The sequence below is a fragment of the Kogia breviceps genome, chromosome 2 (assembly GCF_026419965.1).
Source record: "Kogia breviceps isolate mKogBre1 chromosome 2, mKogBre1 haplotype 1, whole genome shotgun sequence".
NCBI classification, from domain to species: Eukaryota; Metazoa; Chordata; class Mammalia; order Artiodactyla; family Physeteridae; genus Kogia; species Kogia breviceps.
The window spans coordinates 109,919,830-109,935,452 of NC_081311.1; the positions used below are offsets into that span (position 1 = coordinate 109,919,830).

A 15,623-nucleotide genomic window follows, 5' to 3' on the forward strand; every position below is an offset into this window, starting at 1 on the left:
ATCGAGGCCTTTCTTGTTGGCCTAGTTTTTGTTCACTGTAATTTTAGTCTGTTCTCTTCAACTAGACTTGATAATCAGATTTTACAAACCACCTGGCACATTTTTCTTAAACTACGTTAATTTTTTTTTTCAGGATTGGAGACACAAAATCTGAAATTAAGATTCTAAGCATTGGTGGAGGTGCAGGTATGAATAACACATTTTAAAATTTGTATTTCGCTCCAAACATCATGCTGTCTGACAGCAATATTGTTCATTCTTTAGGAAAGCCATTTTCCTTTGCTTTTGGCAGAGATTAGTTTATTAAAACTAGTAAGAGACATACCACTTCAACTAAGATTAATGTCTGCATAGATTTATAGGGTTTAGGACATCGGCCTTCATTATTATCTGTTATATGGATACATGTGGCTTTCTTATTTTTTTTATATAAATGGAAAAAATATAGGATAACTTTGAGGATAACTTTGATCCAAAATGATTTAACTGTTCACAGAAAAGGGAAATTTCATAAGACATTCCTTAAGCTTGTGCCACTTAAAGCAAGGTCCATAGACTGGTTAATGGTTTGCAAACTATTATTCGTGCATGAGAAGATAACTGTACACTGGAATGTAAATCAATGCACAGCTCCTTTCATTGAGAAAGCATTGCTGTGGGGAAAAATATGCTTAATGACATAGTTAATTTACACTCTTGTGATCCCACTATTTTGAGTTGCACTGGCCTAAACCATTCCCTTCCTCTGGCTCAGTTCTAAAGCTGCCCTCTAAGAATTCAGCACACTCCCAACTCCCTTTCGTAAGCAGTTCATGTTCTCATTACTTAGAGCCAGTGCTTTTATCCTAGGGGAAATGGGAAGTCTGGAAAGACAGGTTAATGTGGGTGTAGTTTCTGACTCTGCCACTAATGAACTGTGTGAACTTGGCTGAAACATAAGCTTCAGTTTGCTCATCAGTAAAATGGGAACAGTGAATTATGTCTCATAGGTTTGTAGTGAGGTTTATAAAGTGCTTCTATAAGGTGGAGGTAGGTCCTTTCTGCAAAAAATAAAACAAGAAAATTCATCTCCAGACTTTGCCTCATATCAAACTCCTGAGTAGTGTTTGCTTTACTTTTAAGTTGCTAGTCATCTGGAGGTCCAAGTTAACATGAGAATAATATATATATTATATATATTATATAATATATATGATATATTAATACTATAATAATATAGTCATATATTATATATCCATATATAATAATATATAGTCATATATAATATTTAAACATATTAATCATATGTTTATATCCTTATTATTGTTTTCATTTGAAATAACCATGGAGTGATGGTTAGTATAGGTTACAACTTGGTAACAAGTGGACACTACATTACCACTTGTCACATAATGCCAAATGGTAATCTCTTGAGTCTTCTAAGTGTAAGTGTTCTAATCCTACATGAATGAGTTGAATTGTGCCCATCTTAACACAGAGATAACCAAGAGCCCTCTAATGGAATAGGACAGCTAGTTTTTGATGTCATCATTTGCTCATTTTTCATAAAACACACTGTAATATAATGTAATAAGCACTGGCTCTTAAAATAATTTTACATTATTATCATCTTTCACCAAGAAAACAGAAACCAACAAGGACAGGTAATGAAAGATACTGTCATGAATGATCTAATACAGTGTGTTTAACCTAAAATACTCTATTATTGCTTGTGATATTTTATGTCCTAAGGTTTATAAGAGTGATGAATTGCCCAAAGAGTGTCCTATTAATTCATTTAACCAAGACAGTCATTTCCAGTGTGTTTTGCAAATGAATTTCAGGCAACCACAGGCAATGAGACTATCATTTGGTAGTGTCACTTGTGCTTGGACAAGAAAAGTAATTAAAAACAATCTCTACCGTGGCCAAGTTAATTGACCTTTTAATATAAAGTTAATTGAATTTCTAATGTAAATTTATCAAGATGCTTATAAGCTATCTAGAGAAAGGAACATTTGCCCCACACAGTGATTCCTTACATAAAGGTGCACATAGGGGCTAATATAGAGAACTTTTCCAAACAGAGGGAGCAGCACTTGGGGTTCTTCTGACTGAGCCCTAACACTGTATTAATAACAAGCTCTGCCTTGGGAAGAATATGGGTGCCCTTTAAGCTCATTCTTCATAAGAAACTGATCAGAAACATAAGAACTGCAAGAGAAATTCAAGCTGTAAATACTTAGTCTTCACTGCTCAAGTAAGTTACATGAAATCAAAAGCAAGGCACTTAAAACCCCTAGGTCTAGAGGTCCTTGGCATGAAAAAGTAGTGTTTTGGGGGAAAGGACACCTCACTCAGTTAGTCTGAGTGCTTATATACCAACTGGGAGATGCTTATCTAATAATCTGTATTGCCTAACTGCAAGGGCTGCGTGCGCAGAAGAAACACATATTATTATATCGTGAGGAACTTCCTGTACTTGCCTTAGAGAAATGGGTTCACCGCATGTTTCACAATCTACAGTGTGCCTGAGACTTTTGCATTATCCTGTGGCTTAGGTATCCTTCCATGTCAGTGTCTGAACTCCAGTCCCTGGCAAGTGAGGCCACTGGTCCCGTCTGACACCTTGTGCTCGGCTCCCATAATGCATCTTACAGGGTTCTACTCTGGTCTTAGCTTATGGGCCTCTCTGGTTTCACTTCCTAGATGTTTTCTTTCGGATGTCCATATACCTACAGATCCTACTCTGCACATCTTTGGTGCAAATACTCTCTCTGTATTTGTAATGGTGATACCATCATGATGAAAAAACACATCAAAAGCAAACAAACTAAAAACTTCCCTAAATCAAGTCGCTGCATTTATATCACTTAATGTTCATATTCTTTGGGGGCCTGTTTGATTTTCTTCTCAGAAGCATGAGCAGGGGCTGCTATGTACCCTATCTATCTTCTGTCTCTTCTATAGAGGTTGGTATTTGGGTGGAGAGGGATTTCATAATTTAAGAGAGAATGTAAGGTTTTAGAAAAAGGTGTTTGGCAATTCAGATCAGAAGCCAAGCAATTATTAGGGCTCTGAGCAGTTAAAAAGAAAGGAAATTGATGGAAAGCTTTTCCATGTCTTCTGTAAGTAATCTACTACATCAGTGAAATACAATTGATAAGCAGCATTGTTATTCATAGATTATATATTTAATGTTAGGAGAATGTTTGAAATAAATATTATGTGTATCCACAAAAGAAAGAGAGGAAATCAGGAAAAAAACAAATCATGTACAGAAATATAGACCATATAGTTTTTACAAAGGCCAAATAGAGAAGTGTAAAGCTGTATGTGTACATGCATAGGTTTGTATGCGTTCATGAAACAAAGTGAGCAACGGGAATGCTTTATTCGCGGTCTCAGAGAATTCATATCATGCTTATTTCAACAATTTTTTTTTTTTTTTTTTTTTGGCTGCACGGGTTGCAGGATCTTAGTTCCCTGACCAGGGATCGAACCCAGGCCCTCGGCAGTAAAAGCACTGGACCGCCGGGGAATTCCCAATTGTTTTTAGCTATTGAGAGCAACTGCACTGTATTCTAAGTCTCATAGAACATGCTTTTTTGGTCCATCTTCAACACTGATGCTTCCTAAAATTAAACCACCCAATGGAGCTTCTTCATTATTCAACTTGTAATGAGTGTTGTCTTTATGTCTGATGGTACATGAAAAGAAACCCATACTGTTTTTGGCAAAGGAGAATGTTGTTAATTTACAGTGCACATTTATACATGGTAAAAGGTTCCAGAAGGCAGTAATGGGCAATGTTTTCTCCTTGCTCTGGGCTTTGCTTCAAGGAGAATCATTTTATCCGCTGCGTTGTTCAGTTCTTACGTTCAAATGCCAGAAAATTTTATAAGGTTTAGACAGGACTCAAATAATCTCATTTTATCCAGCTCTCCACTTTTATTTTTATTAACCTATTATGTACCAACTCAGGTGTCATAACTTATATAATAGTTTATATATTTATAGATAAATTTTTAATCCACTAAAGCAATTCACATATGAAACACAGGTGGTATAAACCCTTTTATAACATTTTTTGGAAAATAATTATGCTGACATATGTTGAGTTAAGTTGTTTTCTTATTCTGTAACATATAGACCCCAACATTACTACAGAGATTAAAAAATAGAAGAGAATTTAGAGACCATCAATACCCTCACTCTACAAACAAAAAGCCTGAGAACCATCAAGGCAGAATAAAACCCAGCTCTTTTGATTGTAGTCCAGTCCAACAAACTGTACTAAACAGATATAAAAGTTAATTATCGACTTGGCAAAAGAGAGATTCGGTATTTAGTAATGACCAGCTATTTGAAAATCTAATTTTATCAGATTATTAATCTTGTTTCCTTTCATAAATGACATGTTAAGGTGACCCTGAAGTTTAAGCTAGGTGGATAGAAGTAGAAAAATGTAATTAAGGCAAGAACTGGAAGAGCCAGTGTATCCAGTTTAGAAGCAGGAGCTGGTAGGAAGCAAAGGTTAATGTTTCCAATGGTCTAGAGTAAGCCAACAGTCTATATCAGCAACTAAGGAATGACTGGGGAAATATAGGGAATTGGGGGATTTTTTTTGCCTAGAAAAAAAATAATTTGAATGTGCTTATTGCCATCTGCAGGTATTTCCTATTGAGCAAACCACAGAATATTTGCCCCTAAAGGGCCAGTGGTTAAAAGAGAGAGATTTCTTTGTTCGGTATTAGAATTTACTAATGATCAAACCTGTTCAGAAATGAAAGCACACATCTTGGGATGTAAAGAGCAGTCACTCTAGGAGTACTAGCTTAGGCTGGAAAAACACTTTGTACATATGCTATGGAAAGGAATCAGGCACTGATTTCTTGGGTGTTTGGGCCATTAAAGGTGCTTTCAGTCCAGAAAATCTATGATCTCATGAGTACCCTTCTAGAAAGAGGTAGGCATTTCTTCAGAGTGGTGTGGCTAACACCATGTTTGGTTATATTGAAGAAGTCGAGTTTAGACATGCAGACGATTTTTGTCTGGACTCTAATTGCTTTATAACTTGACATGAGTAAGAACGGTTTTACTTATGTGCAGCATGCTGGCACTTATTCCATAACCGGAAGGATATGGACTCTAGTCAATTATTCATCTGTAGGATTTAGGACTGTCTACTTCAGATAATTTGGGGCCTCAGATATAAAGTATTGTTAAAGGCATTCATAATTATGTTATTTTGAAAAAAACTATTCTACATATATAAATTTACCAAAATAGTTTACCTCATTGTATTGTATTTAAAACTTTCAGGGAACATGAAAGTACTGTTAAAGACAGATACAGTACAGAATGGAGAGACGTGAACATAATGCTACAAGACTGGAGCCACCGTCATTAAAATGAAAATAAACAAGATTGTTCTGGCTAATTCAATAAGGCCTGAAACAGGAAAATGGGGATAATGAGCAGAGTGAAGACAAAACCATCATTATCTGCAGATTAAATGACTGTATACTTAGAAAAGCAAATAAACTCAGCTGTATAGCCTTAAAATTAATAAGAATGCAGTAATGGCCTGATAAAGGTAAAACAGGAAGAAAGCAATATGGTAGATCCACATTTCTTTTTTTGTCAACATCTGAGTGTTTTTCATTTACAGTTTTGATTATTTTACAATGTACTAGAAAGTCTGTGGCATGTGGTTGTGTGTAATTTTGCTGAAGGACAAGTGTGTATCTTCCCAGTTCTTGTGCCAGTTTGGGACACAGTCTCTTAGTCGGTGAATATGCTTCTACTTGACATACACTATTGAAGACACCTTTGCGATTTAATACACACAGCCACATAACCCTGGTGTAGGGGGTCTGCTGTCATCTTCATTTTATACATGGTGAACCTAATCATATATGCCACAAGGGGATTGGGGGTCCTAGAGATTGGGGTCACTGCCCAGGGTCCTCTGAGGCTTTGTCTCTATTAACAATAACAAACTGATAGAAATGATTACAAAAAATACTTGATTGCTGAGCTACTAATATATTCAGTACAAAATATAAGAAACCTATTTGAAGAAAAGTTCAAATTTTTACTGAGAACAATTTGAGAAGATTTAAAAAGCAATTATGCAATAGTGATGAGGTTACAGTGACATGAAAGCTTTCATGTACAAAAGGTAGGAGTCTGAAATGAAACGAAGTTTTCCTGAAAGTAGCATAGCAGTATACATCAAGAACAGTTCTGATATTCATCTATCACACAAAGGCCCTTGTGATGCTCGTTATTAAAATACTGACATACTTGGTAAACAGCCAATCCCTGATGTCCCCACACAGCCCCTGCTGCTGCTTCAGCCTCTCCTCATAGATTCTGTACATCCTCCCCACCCACCCTGTACCTCAGGCCCCCACCTCCAAGGGTTCCAACAATTGGACTGGTCTTGCCTACCCAGAGGGCCTCTGAGAATGTTCTTTAGTTCTTTAGCCTGCATCCTTTCACAGCAGCTAGCGTCTGACACCTGTTTTTTGGTTTTGTTTTATATCACCAAAGATCAAGGATCTCATTCTAATCATTAATTCTGGTTCTTGGAATTAATCTGCAAAAAGATTTTTGCACAAAAATTCACGGTTCATTGTCAGATGCCTCAGAATAGCAAAAAAACCTTAAAACTAAGTATAACTATACATATAAAACTATATATAAAAATGTATTTCTATGTATAAATACATATTCATATATATTTCCACAGATAAATGCACACATTTATATATTTTTTAGGTATAGACTTTTATTTATATTATATATAAAAGGTTAATAATGAAATTGATTATTCCACATATCCGTTTTTGAGAATACGAATAGCACTTTCAAATAAATTCTGATATATTCATGGTTTAACTCTCAAGTGGGAAAGTCAAAATAATTCATATATATAATAATCTCTCCTGGGTAAACTAAAGAAAATTATTTGCTCAAAGGGGAAGAAAACAACTTAGGAGAAAATAAGCCAAAACATTAACCTTTGCTTTCTCCGGTAGTGAGATATTTATTTTATTTTTACTTTACACTTCTATGTCTTGAGTTTCCTATAGTATTAATTTTACAGCCAGGGACAGGAAAAATAAACCCAATTTAAATTATTCTTTTATAGTTGATGAGAGATGATGGTAAAGAATAGACTCACTGACTTCTGACAGTTCCTTCAGCTGTTTGGCTGATGCCCAAAGCACTGTTCTGACACACTTTTTCATGACAATTTTCCTTTGGCTATTTCTGACTCACCAGTAATAGTACTGCACCCATACGAATACTTTAAGAACAATCTCGCTTGTGTTGTAGCTTAGCAGAGCTTTTCTTCAGAGTCCATCTGTTCTCCCATGGCTGCTGCAAGGACATGGTGGCCATGGTGATGAGAGTGAGGGTGATGTGATCGAGAGGATGGTGGTTGTCGGCTCTCTGGTCCTTCAGGTCCTTGATGTTTTCTGTTGATTATTTCTTGCTTTTTTTTCTACAAGGGCAACAGGCTCTCAGACTCTACGCACACTAGGGCTGAAAATTTTCCTTGGCAACATTTGTGTTTAACCACTATTAATGTGGCGGGCCAATGGTGTAAGGGTCAAATGAGAGATCGTGAAGGTTAAGAGCGCGTAAGAACACGCATGCACGCTGATATTGATGAAATCACACCAACTACGTGATTATCTTGGACTACCTTTGCCAGCTCAAGTAGTTTCATCTTATAAATCCTGTCTTTGGGCATGAAGAAGGTAGAAGAAAGTTGGTACTTTATTAAGGGTAATTCAATATAACTTATAAACATCATAATATGGTAGGTATAGAATTTACCTCTCTACGTATGTGCTGAAGTAGCAAATATCTTTATGTTTAAAATGTATACATTGAAAGGTCAGGCAAAACACAGTCTTTTTTGAGTTGTTTATGAAATATCTCTACACTTCAGTGTTCAGCACCCTTTGGGACATTTTCTCTATGTTTGTGTTTCATAGAACATTTTGGTAGCGTGGCTTTTCTTCTGAAGTTGCAAAGCAATCAGGCAATATTGTTCCTGGGCCAACAGCCAGAAGACACACGAGAGTAAATGGCAATGCCCTTTTGGCTGAGAATTTATATTTATAATCCCCTTCCTGAGACTCTCCAGCTATTTTAATATTCTACTCTTGTCTTTCCATACTGACAGACCTACCTCCATACTGAGGCTCCCAGGGGGGAAAAGAGACAGAGACAGAGACAGAGACAGAGAGAGAGAGAAAGAAAAGAGAAGGGATCTCGTCAAGAATCTTTTATCTTTTACACCGCAGCTCAGAATCAGATTGTTCTTGTTCTGGTTGCAAACCCATAGCTGAAATTATTTTTCATCACTAAGCAGAGAGTTATCTGGGCAATTTTTCTCCCTATAAACAATTTTTTTTGTGCCTGATACTCTAGTAGAGGGAAAAAGGAAGATCATAATCTTAATGCAACTGTAATAGAATAAATTTTTTCCTGCTGATAATCTAAAGAATTCACATATATTTTGACATTAGAAATGAAGCAAGAATAGACTGAAATCAAATGGCTGGAGATAACTTGACCAGTCTTCAATCCTCCATTTTCTTGGCATGGAGGATGTTCTTATTTGGGGCAGACCCAGGGTTCTCAAGCTGGGCTTTGTGTTTCATTGAATGTAGCTCAGTCAGAAAGACAAGCCATCACGAATACATGATGAGTGCTCTTTCACAGTGTCATTTTATTATGGAGCTGCCCATTTAGAAAGGCAAATCTTCATTTCCTTCTTTTCCAGTCTCCTTCAGCCTTCTCTTAATTGTCACCTTTTCCTGAAGGCTTACATGACCACCCAACTGAAAATCACAGAGCTTCCCCTCATGGCTTCCCCTCGCTATTTTTTGCCTTGGTTTTCTCCATGGGACTTATCATCATCCATAACAGTTGGATGTTTTTGTCTATTTTATTCATTGCTGTATCTCCAGTGATTAGAACCTAGCATTTAGTAGGTGCTTAAAAATATTTTTGAATTAATGCATAATAACTTCAGTTTATTGAATTATTACTATGTATCATGAACTGTGGTAAATAATCTCCATATAATGCCTTTAACATTCAGAGTGACCCTGCAGAGTAGACCATATTATCCCTAATTTACAGATATGCAATTTAAAGAGCAGAGATATTAACAAATTTGCATAAGATATTTCTAGTGAATATTAAATTTGAGTTCAATTTTCTCTATAGCCTCTAACTTTTCCTTTTCATATTCTTTTTTTCCTTTTTAATCAAATGATCTCAGATTTCAAGCAAAAAGGCAACATTCCTCTGCTATCTCATGAAATATATCATTGAAGTTCAGGGAGTGGAGAAAAGTTGTCTGGAAGATAATATCCCCACCTTTTCCCTGTTTTTGAACTTTTTAAGTTCCACTGTCAGGTTTCAATTATATGTCGCTCTTCAAATGTAGGTATGATGGATTTAAAATATGGCCCATATGAAAGCAAGATATTATAACCAAAAAAATATCTGACTGTGAAATTAAGTAAAACACTCAACTTAGGTCAGAAAGGAGACATGGGAAGTCATACTATAGTTGTAGCTGATTTGAGGTACGGAGTAGTACAAAGGAAAGAGATTTGCAAGGAAAGAGATTTTTTTAATTTAGTTTTCATTTAGCTTCCCAAATCAAAAAGTCAGGATAGAAAATAACACAGGAGTGAACAGAACAGAAAAAAAACCCAAACCACCCACAACCCAGCCTAATAGAAAATAATTTTTGATTCATGCTGACACATGTTTGGATTTTCCTAACTTTGCTCAAGCTCCACATATTGATCAACTGAGAAAATCAGTTACATCATCATAAAATGCCCAGACTCCAAAATCATTAATTTGCTTTGCTAGTCACAAAAGGGGGTGTGGGAGGGAAGGAAAGAAAAGAAAGAAAAAAAAAAGAAGGATGGTATACTGGAAAGAGTTTGCTTAATCCCTATAATTTTTCCATTTGTCACAGGAAACTTTTCAGATTTTGTTCCAAAGCTTTAGGGGGAAACATGTAATAATAAGGCTTTAGTTAACTCAAACAACTGCTGGCCTAAAGGCTTAGGATGTCATCAATAAGTGGTCTATAATTGCCAGAATTATGATCAAGCAATGCCTAATGAGAGATCATATATGAAAGGAGACTGACTATAAAATAAGTACTGCCTTATTCCTCTTAAATGTTGTTTTCTGGACCTGAAAGTTAAGATTTCCAGAAGGCTCTGCGATGCACAATAAAAGCAGCAGACTGCTGGCTTCCACATTTCTTTTGTTTACCCCTGAATCTGTGGAGAATTTCTGAATTATTTGACTGATTCATTTCTAGTTTACTTTCTCCCATTCTTTTGGCATATTAGTTTGGCTTGGGTGCTCTTTAAAAGCCTTTATAGGGCACTTAATGTCTGATACTGGAACACATTCATAATGTTATGGCTCCTATTCAGAAGGATTCAGCCGAGAAAGAACGATTGATCTTCTTTCTTTCTCTTTTTTTTTTCATTGTTTGAATCTCTTTACTGCTGGCTCATGGTACTATAGGGTCTGATAACCCCTCACATGCTTTTCAGTGATTAATGATCAACCTGCTCAGTTGCTTAATCTAGCATTTTAGAGTCCTTGATACTTTTTTAACAAACTCATTGGAATCAAGCCTTTGCTAGTGAATAAAATAAGCGAATTAAAGCAATAATTCAGATCAGGGAGCACAAGGTTTTATCTGTGTTGCCAACTCCAGTCAAATAACTGGCAGCTTCTGTCTGAAGGATTCTGATGCTACTGCTAGCCTCTGTGAGAAAGACTCCCAAGGTAGCTAGTGATGTGTGGAAGAGTTCATGCCTAAGAGTCAGTCAGATGAAGTGAGGCAGTGAGGGGAGAGTCTTCCTGGCAGAGGAGACAGCACAGGCAAAATGTATGGAAGAGTCATGATGTCGATGGGGGGGCGAGGGGGAGAGCGAAGCGTAAAAATACAAGAAATTCAGGGTTCCTGGAGACAAGAGTTTCAAAATATAAAGTTGTGAGAGATGAGAATAAGAAAGCAGGCAAGGTGGTCTGTGCTCAGTTGAGGAGTTTGGACTTAATCCAGTTGATTGGTCATTAGAAGGTTTTAACCTCAGAAATATTGGGTTTGCTTATTAGCTCAGGGTTTTAAATGGTTGTTGTAGTGATGGCTTTGAGGGAGACAAAGTTCAGCAGAGACAGGCTGAATTTGGGGGTTATTATTTTAGTATTCCAAGAGATAGGTAATTTGGGCCTAAACAAGGACATTGCTAGTATGGATGGAAAAAGTGAAAGTAAAGAAACATTTAGCAGGAAAACTTACAGGTGGCCAGGGAGGGAAGATGAAGAAAAGAGCAAAGCTTGGATGTCTGGATGGAAAGTAAACAGTATAGGTGATGTATCAAGAAAATATTTGTAACTAAATTTATTTAGAACTGAATGCTAAATGTTTAGACTGTAATACTACAGAACATCTGAACTACCTCTCTACTCTCTTTTCTGGGGGAAAGAGGGTCATATAAATAATTTTTTAAAATGCATTTCTCTTATTTCTGAGTGATACAAGAATGCAAACTACATATGGTATGAGATCAAGGAATATATTGTCTTATGGGAGATCTCTCTCTCTCTCTCTCTCTCTCTCTCTCTCTCTATATATATATATATATATATATATATATAATAACCTCACAATATGAAATAATAGAGTCTGTTATAAGTAACAAACATAACACAGAAAATAAGTGCTTTATGAGCATGGTGACATTGTTTATTGTCAAACCCAGAATACTTTTAAGAGTGAGAGTGGGAGGGACTAAAAGGAGTAAAATTATTACAGTTTTTTGAAATATTTATTTATTGAACAAATTGTTTTTATTATATTGGTCAATTTATAAAATAGTTCTTTTATGTCATCAAAAAGTTTACAAATAACAAATGTTGGCAAGGATGTGGAGAGAAGGGAACCCTAGTACACTGCTGACAGGAATGTAAATTGGTGCAGCCGCTATGGAAAACAGTATGGAGATTCCTCAAAAAACTAAACCTAGAACTATCAAATGATCCAGAAATTCCACTCCTAGGTATATAGCCAAAGAAAACAAAAACACTAATTCGAAAAGATACATGCACCCCAATGTTCACAGCAGTACTATTTACAATAGCCAAGATATGGAAACAACCTAAGTGTTCATCAACAGTTGAATGGATAAATAAGATGTAATACATATATCACCATGGAATATTACTCAGCCATAAAAAAGAATGAACTTCTGCCATTTGCAACAACATGGATGGACCTAGAGGATATTTGTGCTAAGTGAAAAAAGTCAGACAGAGAGAGACAAATACTTGGTTATCACCTATATGTGCAATCTAAAAAATAAAATGAAAGAATGACTATAACAAAACAGAAACAGACTCAAAGAGAACAAACTAGTGGTTACCAGTGGGGAGAGGAAAGGGGGGAGGAGCAAGATAGGCATAGGGGATTAAGAAGTACAAACTACTATGTATGAAGTAAATAAGCTATATTGTACAACAGCACAGGGAATATAGCCAATATTTTATAATAACTACATATGAAGTATAATCTATAAAAATTTTGTATCATTCTGTTGTACACCTGAAAACTAATATAATATTGTAAATCAACTATATCTCAATACAAAAAACTTTAAAATATAGTTATTTTTTTTTTAAGTATTTTCAAAAATAAAATTGCAGGGCTTCCCTGGTGGTGCAGTGGTTGAGAATCCGCCTGCCGATGCAGGGGACACGGGTTCATGCCCCGGTCTGGGAAGATCCCACATGCTGCGGAGCGGCTGGGCCCGTGAGCCATGGCCACTGAGCCTGCGCGTCTGGAGCCTGCGCTCCGCAATGGGAGAGGCCACAACAGTGAGAGGCCCGCGTACCGCAAAAAAAAAAATAATAATAAAATAAATAAATAAATAAAATTGCAGTGATAATATTTTGTTAAAAATTAAAGAAACTTGGGAAACAAAACCAGATGGGACATTAGCACCAGGAGCAAGTGCAACTGTCCCTGGTAAACAAGAAGTGTGGTTACCTGACTTATGAAGTCAGAACTGCATTTTATGTGCTACCCCTGAGGAAGTAATTTCATTATCTCCTCTTGTTGTTCATTCATTTCTGCTAGGGACCCAGCAGTGAATGCACAGAAGGTTTGTGTCCACACGTGGGCTCACGCTCTATAGAGGTTGTTACATGAACCTATGGGTTCCGAGTCTCCATTGCAATTCTAGCATTGTGTCCTCTGTCATTGCCATAGGATGCGGGACTGGGTGGCTCTATGGTAGAACATTCTGCAGGTTGGGAAATGGACAAGATTGGTACGAGCCCTGGGGATGTGCTAGATACATTCTTCCATTTGGGTAGATCCCACTATCTAAATTTTCAAATGTTGGATTTGGGAGCCTCAGAATTAATGATTTTTTTAATCTAAAATATATGGCTAGGTGCCTAGCACAGGGAGATCGGCTCGGTGCTTTGTGACCACCTAGAGGGGTGGGATAGGGAGGGAGGGAGACGCAAGAGTGAAGAGATATGGGGATATATGTATATGAATAACTGATTCACTTTGATATAAAGCAGAAACTAACACACCATTATAAAGCAGTTATACTCAATAAAGATGTTAAAAAATAATAAAATCATTGCATGTTAATAGAAAAAATAAAATAAAATAAAAAATAAAATAAATAATGAAAAATAAAACAAAATATAAAATTAAATTAAAATAAAATAAAGTAAAGTAAAATAAAATATATGGCTAGGCTGATAGAGGCAAGAGCAGAACTTTTGCCCTCTGGGCCTTTGGGGCAAGCTGGAATCTCTCTATTTCTCATTAGCCCACAGATTTTCCTGTCAGCCTTTTGCCTTAGTTATCTCTTGTACCCTCCAAAAATAATTACTGTAGAGAAAAACTTCCTATGTCCTTTTAGTATTTGGCGTTTTCCTATTTCTTAGTATGAAGTTGTTAGAAAAACAAACACTTCGGAGTCAGACAAGTAATGCCTTAAACTTTAGGCACGTTAATGTTCCCTCAGTGTCAAATTACTCAAATCACCTTATCTAGTTGGGAATTATACTGTGGCGTTTGTGATAGCACTGTGGTCAGGATTAAGTGAGATGTTTCAAGTCAAGTGCCTAGCAGTGTTTGACAAATAATAGGTGGCCAATAAATGACGGCTAGAATAATGATTAAGGAAGGACTAAAAGGTGTCAGGTTGGTGGGGCTGGCTTTGGAGAAAACTGCCACATAGGCTTCTTCATCCTCTGTTTCATTTTCCTTCCCATATCTTCTCCCCGCTTATCCTCACTGTCTCCCATTACCAGTACTTGGGACTCTCATTATACCATTAGACGGCCCTCTTTCCCTAGTCTAACATCTTTTGTTCCTGATTTATCTTCCTCGTCTCCTTCTTTTCAGACTGCTCAGTCTTATGACCTATGCTTTTTTCGCCCGCCATATCTAACCTTGGAAAGGTTCTGTTAATGCCATATATGCCAAAATGTTAAAGACTAATGTCATTTTCATATGCTAGTCTTGCCAGCACATAAGTCTGTTTTAGTGAAGGTCAACATCATAACTAAGAGAATAAAAGTGCAAACTTAATTTGGAGGCATCAGTAATAGGGAAAGAAGAGAGATTTTTAAAGAGAAGGACTCAATGATAACAATAAAAGTAATGAACAGCTAACATTTATTAGGTGCCAACTCTATTTTGCACTGTGCTTTATATGCACTGCCTCATTTAATCCTCTCACCCAATAAATTATGTACTATTAATATTGCTGTTTTTCTCATGAGGAAAATGCACCTTGGAGAGATTAAGCAAATTTCCAAAGGTCATAATGCCAAGTAAGCGGATCAGACAGGTTTGGAACTCAAAGTCTATCCAACTTACCATCATCTATCTCTCTTACATAGTCACCTACAGGCTAAATTTTCATCAGGGCAGGTATCTATTTGCTCCTCTTATCATCATTTGCTAGAGCCTAGTGTAGTGCCTGGCACATAGTAAACAATCATTGGTACATGAATTAATGCATAAATATCTATTCTGCCATAACTTCCTCTCCATTTACCTCTCTGGGATCACCTCTTGCATGGAGGCGCTGCCTTGCCTAACATTCCAAAACTCTGAATTGCCAGTAGTCCCACATATACGATTCTGTTTCCTGACTTCCTGTCCTCTCTACCTGCAATTCCCATTTCCCCAGAAGTCCCTGGGCTAACTTCCACTTCCCCTGTAACAAAGAGCTCAGGAGTGATCTGCCATGAAGCTTTCCGTCTCTCTGGCCTCTTCTCCTATCCTCCCCCTCACTGTCTCCTTTCTCCTTCCCACCCTGGTCCAACCCAGCCAGGGTTCTTTCCATGTCTGTCTATACCAGTAGACCATGGTGTTTTTGAGGGCACATGTCTGATATACTTTTTTATTTATTTATTTTTTTTTTTGCGGTACACGGGCCTCTCACTGCTGTGGCCTCTCCCGTTGCGGAGCACAGGCTCCGGACGCACAGGCTCAGCGGCCATGGCTCACGGGCCCAGCCGCTCCGCAGCATGTG

General features: G+C 37.0%; 1 protein-coding gene across 1 annotated transcript in view; it reads left to right on the forward strand.

The window, feature by feature from the left end:
* HNMT (histamine N-methyltransferase) overlaps positions 1 to 15,623 on the forward strand; it is a 36,452-nt gene that overhangs the window by 7,639 nt on the left and 13,190 nt on the right. Inside the window, exon 2 of the mRNA XM_059052339.2 lies at positions 134 to 186. Coding sequence (XP_058908322.1) covers positions 134 to 186 — 53 coding nt within the window. The remainder of the gene's footprint in view (positions 1 to 133; positions 187 to 15,623) is intronic.